Below are 6,960 nucleotides of genomic sequence, written 5' to 3'. Positions count from 1 at the left end.
GTTGCTTATTATGGATTTTCATTACACACAATCATATCGCCTGTTAATGACGGCAGTTTTTATTCTTTCCTTTCCAAGCCTTGTCACTACTGTGTCTTGGTCTTGCCGTTCCGCGCTGGCTGGGATTCCAGCACGTGGCTGAATGTCGGCAGTGACGCTGGACAGCCCGGCCGCTCCCACGGCAGGAAGAGCTTTCGCTGCCTCACCACCGGGGCTGGGTGCGGTCAGCAGCTCCGTCCGGGTTGAATGTTGATTTTGTTCAAGTGCTTTTTCTCCATCTATTGAGATTATATGATTTTTCCATTTATTTTATTACATATTTTCAAATACTAAACAACCTTCCCTTCCTGGATTGCAGACCACTTGGTTGTAGATATGTTATCATTTTTATGTATTGTTGAATGAGGTTTTCTATTATTTTGTTTAGGAAATTTGCATATATGTTCATGAGTGATAATGGCGTGTATTTCTTTTCTTACAATGTCCATGTCAGATGTTGGTACTACTCAGATCACCCAGGCACTACACAATAACTAGGAAAGCTGGTCTTCTTCTTCTGTGCTCTTGAAGATTTTGAGTGAGACGAACATTATTTTTTTCCGAAGTATTTGGTAGATTCATGAGTATAGCTGTCTGATCCTGGAATTTTTTTCATGGAAAGATTTTAAAGTGTGAATTTTTTAAAAATAATTATAAAACTTTGAGATCTTCTACTCCTTTTGGGTTGGTTTTGGTAAATTATATTTTTTCTAGTAGTTTTCTCCTTTATTGGAATTTAAAATGTACGAAAACAGAGTTACTCACGAAATCCTCTCGTCTCCGCTCTGCGTGCTCAGGGTCTCGGCGAGGTCCCGCCTGCACACCTGCGCCGGCCACTTGCTGTCTCTGCTCTCGGCATCTTGATCCTTCCACGCCGTCTCCTCCAACAGTCCCCTCCTGGGGTAGCTCAGCTCTCTGCTCCTTTCCTATTTCGTAAGTTATTCTTATCTTTGTGGTTTTCCTTCTATTTTCTTGGGATTTGATTTACCATCTTTTGATAATCTTTTCACATAAATACTGAACTCACTGATTTTCTGATTTTCTTCTTTCCTAGTATGAATTTCAGGCTATGAATTTCCTTTAAAACATAGATTTAGATGCATCACAGGTAGTGATTTTGTTATTATTCACTTTACACAATTCTTAAATGCCAAAATTAGTTTTTAGACTTTTGGATTATTTAGGAGTATGATTTAATTTAAATATATATGAGGATTTTTAAATGACTTATTTGTGATTTATTTTAAGTTTAATTTAAATTGCACAAAAAGTATATTCTGTCTACTTTCCACCCTTCGAAATGTGTGGAAACCTACTGGTGGTCCAGAATGCAGCCCTCGTTTGAATATGCTCTTTGTGAACATAAAAATAGTGCATGTCTTGCTGCTGGGTGCAGTGTTCCAGCAGGTTTTTACTGATTCTACTGCCTACATGTTCTATATCCAGTTTGATATTTTATCTCACTGTTTTATCAGTTCCAAGAGAGGTTGTTAAAACCTCTCGCTACAACTGTGGATTTGTATTTTTCTCCTTCAAATGCCCATTTTTGCTGTACGTATAACGAGGCTATGCTGTTAAGAGCGTATGAATTCAACATCGTCGTGCCTCTTCCTGGCGAATCAAACGTTTGTCATTATGAACCATCCCTACAAAATGTTAATTTGTTTGTGTTTTCCCATCACTTTTATTTTCAAAACTTTTTTAGCTTTACCTTTGATAATCTCTTCTAGACATCCAATTGTTAAGTGTTGTTTTCCAACCTAACAGTTTATAGCTTCTACTTGGACTTCAGTCCATTTACATTACATGTGATTACTGCAGATTTAGGTTTTAAACCTACCGTTTTGTTTCGTGCTTTCTACCTCCTGCCTGCACCCTTTTCTTGGTTTCTTTCTTGTTCATTAAAAAAAAAAAATGATGCCATGTTTCCTTTAGTTTGGCTTAGAAGTTTTACACTCTTTCACTCTTCTTTTTTAGTAGTTGCCAACCAATTATTACTTGTATTCTTGGCGTAACGCAGCTGACACTACCCGGCATCCTCGCCGACTTCCCCAGCAACACAACGGCCTCAGGTCACTCGGACTCTGTTTACCCGGCCTGAATGTCTTTATTTTTAACCTCTGTGGTGTTTTATAAAATCAGTATTTATTTAGACTTATCCTTATTCATGCCATTTTCCTTGATATTCATTCCTTTTTTCAGAGACGGGGTCTCGCTCTGTTGCCCAGTCTGGTCTTGAGCTCCTGGGCGTGAGGGATCCTCCCGCCTCCGCCTCCCATGGTGCTGGGACTGCAGGCCTGAGCCCTGGCCTGGGGTTCACTCTTCCTGTCACCGCTGCCCTGCCACCAGGGAGCAATGTCCTTCCCCCCCGAAGGTCGCCCTTTGGCACACCCCCCAGTTTGCATCTGCTGCGGGCAGTTCCCTCGGTTTTAGCTTACTGGTGAATGTTCCTATTTTCCCTGCACTGATTTTTATTCTTTAATTTCTTAAATTGAGAAACAATTCTCATGTGACATAAAATTCACAATTTTAATAATTTGAAAGCGTACAAACCAGAGATCTGTTTGCTTGGTTGTTTTAGTACACCTGCAATGCTGCGTAACCGTCACCACCACCTAGAGAGTATTTTTATCCCACAGAGAAACCCCACCCTACTCAGCGCATTCCCTGCTCCCCTCCAGCCCGGCAGCCACTGGTGAACTTCAGCGTCTCTGTTCACGTGCCTGTTCTGGGTATTCCTATAAATGGAATCACACCACATGTGGCCTGTTGCACGGGCTTTATTTACTTGGTAATGTTTTCAAGGCTCATCATGTTGTAGCAGGTACCAGACGTTATTTCTTGCAGGGCTGAAGACTGTTCTATTTCGTAGAGACACCAAATTTTGTTCATTTATTTGTGCTCTGATGGAAATGTGGGTTTAACCACCCTTGCATTCCTGGGATGAATCCCTCTGGGCCATGCTCTCTAGTCCATCTAATATGCTGCTGGATTTGACTTGCTAGGACTTTGCGGAGGATTTTCACATCTATATGCATAAGAAATACTGATCTATCTTGTCATTTTCCTTTGATGTCTTTGTCTGGTTCTGGCGCCAGGACAATACAGGCTTGATGGAATAAATTTGCAAGTATTTTCTCTTCTTCTATTTTTTGAAGAGTTAGACAGGGATGGGTGTTAATTTTTCTTGAAATGTTTAATAGAATTAACCAGTGAAGACATCTGTTCCTGAGCTTTTCTTTGTTGGCAGCTTTTTGATGAATGGCCCAATCTCTTTACTTGTTATAGATCTGTTCAGATTTTCTATTTCTTCATGAGTTGATTTTGTTAATCTGTGAGTTTTTAAGAATGTTTTTATTTCATGAGGTTATCTAATGTGTCAGCATACAATTATTCTAATGTACTCTTACGACCCTTGTAATGCCTATAAGGTCAGAAGTAACATCTCTGTTTTCATTTCTGATTTTAGTAATTTGTCTGCCTTTTAAAATCATCAGCCTGGCTAAAGGTTTGTCAATTTTGTTAAACTTTTCAAAGAAACAATCTCTGGGTTCATTGATTTTTCTCTATTGTTTTGATCTCTAATTCACTTGTCTCCATTCTGACTTTTAACATTTCCTTCCATCTGCTTGCTTTAGCTTAGTTTGGTCTTCTTTTACTAGTTTCTTAAGGTGGATGTAAGTTATTGATTTGAGATGTACTTTTCAATATAGGTGTTTATAGCGATATGTTTCTGTCTGAACACTCGTTTCATTGCATCTCATAAATGCTGGTATGTTGTCTTTCCCTTTTCATTTCAAGGTATGTTCTAATTTCATTACGGTTTCTTCTCGTACCCACTGGTTATTAACAAATGTGCTGTTTAACTTCCACATATTGTAAATTTTCCATATTTCCTTGTGTTATTGATTTGTATTTCATTTGTTCAGAGGACATACTTAGTATGATTTTGATCTTTTAAATTCATTGAGACTTACTCTGTGGACTAACATATGGCCTATCCTGAATAGTGTTTCCAGTGCACTTGAGAAGAATAGATGCTGCTGTTGTCGGGCAAAGAGATCCATACATTTCTGTTAGCGCTAGTTGGTTTATAATGTTATTCAAATCTATTATTTCATTGCAATCTTCTACCTAGTCATTTTTTTGAAGTTGAGCATTAAAGTCTCCAACTATGATTGTTGAATTTACCTTTGGTCTTGAAGGACATTTTGGGTGGGCACAGAATTCTGCTTGGAAATATTTTTTAAGCTAAGGGAAATATCATTCCATTGACTCTGTCTTCTGTTAGTTTTTAATCTGATAAGTAGCCAATTGACAGTCTTCCTTCTGTGGTTGGTCCTTTTCATGGAACTATTTTTTATTTTCTTAAGTCGCTTTTAAGATTTTTCTCTTTATTGGGGTTTAAGTGCTTACTGTGATGTTTCTACTGTGGTGTTCTTTGCAGTCACCTGCTGGGATTTCCAGGGTTCCTGGGTCTTTAAGGTCTTTCCGTGGTTGGGAAAATGCTTGGCCATCGTCTCTGCAGCTGTGGGTGCAGCCACTCACCGCTCTCCTCTTCTTCAGGAAGGTGTAATACACGGTGTAAATTTCTCACTATATTTTTCCTTGTCTCTCACATTCATCTCTGATTTTTTTCAAACTTTTGTGTCTTTGCGCTTCACTCTAAATATTCTCTACTCTCTGTTCTAGGTCACACATTTTTTCTTTACTTATTTCTAATCTGCTGTCAGAACCATCCACTGAGTTCTTAATTTACTCATTCTACTTTTTAAAAAACTTTACTTATGGTTATTTTATAATTTCCACATCTCTGCTGAAATTCTCAGTCTTGTCCTTTATCCTTTGAACATGATAACTCCATGCATTTCGAAGTTTATGTTTGTGAACTCCAAAATCTGAAACCTCTATGGGGTTTTTCTGTTATCCATGGCTTCTGATGTTTTAGTTCATATTGCCTTAACTTCTTAATGTTTAATTGTGTGTCTAGCACTGTTTATGAAAAATATGTATAGAAAAAACTTGAGACCTAGGATGGTACATCTGCCTCTTGAGGAGGTACGTTTGGCTTTGCACGGTGTCGGGGGCCCAGCATGCAAAGCTCACTTTAATGCAGCCTCAGCAGCAGATGTGGTCAGGGCTGAGCTTCCCGCCTGGTCCTCACTCAAATGCTCCACTTTGGGTATGTCCTTGGTGATCCCTAGTAGCCACTTGCTGTCACCATTAGCTCCAAAAGACAGGAAAAAACTCACTGCTTGTCCCGTGGCCTCTCAGACTTCCCTTCGAAGCGGGCTCACATCTCCAGGGGAAGGAGGGGCTCTCAGTCCTGGAATCCCGGGTCACAAACGTTCTTTAGTAATTCTGCACTGAATCATTAACTCTCTCACGCCTTCGACCAGGTTTTGTTCATGCCGTGGCTGATGTTCATCTTCTCTACGAGTCTTCAGAAGTTCAGTTTGGTTTTCCTTGTTCACCGTTACTGGACGCAGAATTTCCTACCTGGTCTGGGGACTGCGGGCCATGCCCACCCTCAGACGTGGAAACCTCTCAGGGGAGGACTTTGTGCTGGAGGGATTTGAGGGTGGACCTGAGATCCAAGCCCTGCTCTTTGCGGCTTTCCTGGCCCTGTACGTGGTCACCGTCCTGGGCAACGCCGTCATGATCCTGCTCATCACTGTGGAGGTCCGCCTGCACTCGCCGATGTACTTCTTCCTCAGGAACCTCTCCTTCCTGGACCTGTGCTACTCCTCGGTCATCGCGCCCGAGGCCCTCTCCACCTTCCTCTCAGCAACCAAGGTCATCACCTTTGCGGGCTGTGCCACCCAGTTCTTCTTTTTCTCTTTCCTGGTCACCACCGAGGGCCTCCTGCTGGGCGTGATGGCCTATGACCGCTTCATGGCCGTCTGCAGTCCACTGCGGTACCCCGTGACCATGTGCCCCACGAACTGCGCCTGCCTGGTGATGGGCACGTACTGCGGAGGCTCCTTCAACGCCATCGTGCAGACCAGCCTCACGTTCCAGCTCCCCTTCTGCGGCTCCCACCGCATCGACCACTTCTTCTGTGACGTGCCCCTGCTGCTGCAGCTGGCCTGTGCCGACACGGCCCTCAACCGGCTGGTCATGTTCAGCGTCTGCGGGCTCATCATTGTGGGCACCACTCTCGTGGTCCTGGTCTCCTACGGCTACATCACAGTGACCATCTTCAGGATGCGCTCAGCAGCCGGGAGACGCAAGGTCTTCTCCACCTGCGGCTCCCACATGACGGCTGTGTCCCTGTTTTGCGGGACTGTGTTTGTCATGTACGCCCAGCCAGGAGCTGTGGAGTCCATGGCGCAGGGCAAGGTGGTCTCCGTCTTCTACACCCTGGTCATCCCGATGCTCAACCCCCTCATCTACAGTCTGCGGAACAAGGACGTGAAGGAGGCCCTGCAGAGGCTGGGACAGAGACGCGCAGCCACGTGAAGGACGGTGGCTGGAGACAGACAGAGCGTCCCGAGGGCTGGCGGGGAGGGCCGGAGGGAGACGCTGGGCAGCAAGAAGCCCCCACCTTCCCTCCTTCCAGAAGGAATTGCATATGCTGGGAATCCACCCGCCCAGTGCTGCCTTGAGCAGACTGTGCACCAGGCGTTCACAGGGTGTGGGACGCGGAGCTGGATAGGGCAGCTCTGTATCCAGAGCCCTACAGGTGCAGGGAAGGGCCAGTGGCCCTGGTGACACGAAGATGACTGAGCATAGCAACAAACCAGGAGTCAAAGCAGGGGCCAGTCTTCCGCCTCGTCCCTGCTGCTGTTCTCCGGCCATTCCATGTGTTTTTGTCGGAGAGAGGTTCGACGCGGTGCATCCCGATCAAACTTGTCAGCAAGAAAATATTGACATGAATTCACCCCCCATTGCCCACCTCCTGCAGGGCCTTGTGTGTCC

At 43.9% G+C, this 6,960-nt stretch overlaps 1 protein-coding gene across 1 annotated transcript; it reads left to right on the top strand.

The window, feature by feature from the left end:
- Window positions 1-5,559: 5,559 nt before the first annotated feature.
- Window positions 5,560-6,501, top strand: LOC105825546 (olfactory receptor 12-like). Its single transcript, XM_012663389.1, has one exon. It carries the CDS (start codon window positions 5,560-5,562, stop codon window positions 6,499-6,501), a length of 942 nt encoding a protein of 313 aa, XP_012518843.1.
- Window positions 6,502-6,960: the final 459 nt, after the last annotated feature.

The sequence above is a fragment of the Propithecus coquereli genome, unplaced genomic scaffold (assembly GCF_000956105.1).
Source record: "Propithecus coquereli isolate 6110/MARCELLA unplaced genomic scaffold, Pcoq_1.0 Scaffold803, whole genome shotgun sequence".
NCBI classification, from domain to species: Eukaryota; Metazoa; Chordata; class Mammalia; order Primates; family Indriidae; genus Propithecus; species Propithecus coquereli.
This window is presented reverse-complemented; position numbering and strand designations above follow the sequence as displayed.

Bases quoted from the DNA above. Each gene is read 5' to 3' on its own strand.
- LOC105825546 (XM_012663389.1), top strand. From the start codon at position 5,560: ATGCCCACCCTCAGACGTGGAAACCTCTCAGGGGAGGACTTTGTGCTG.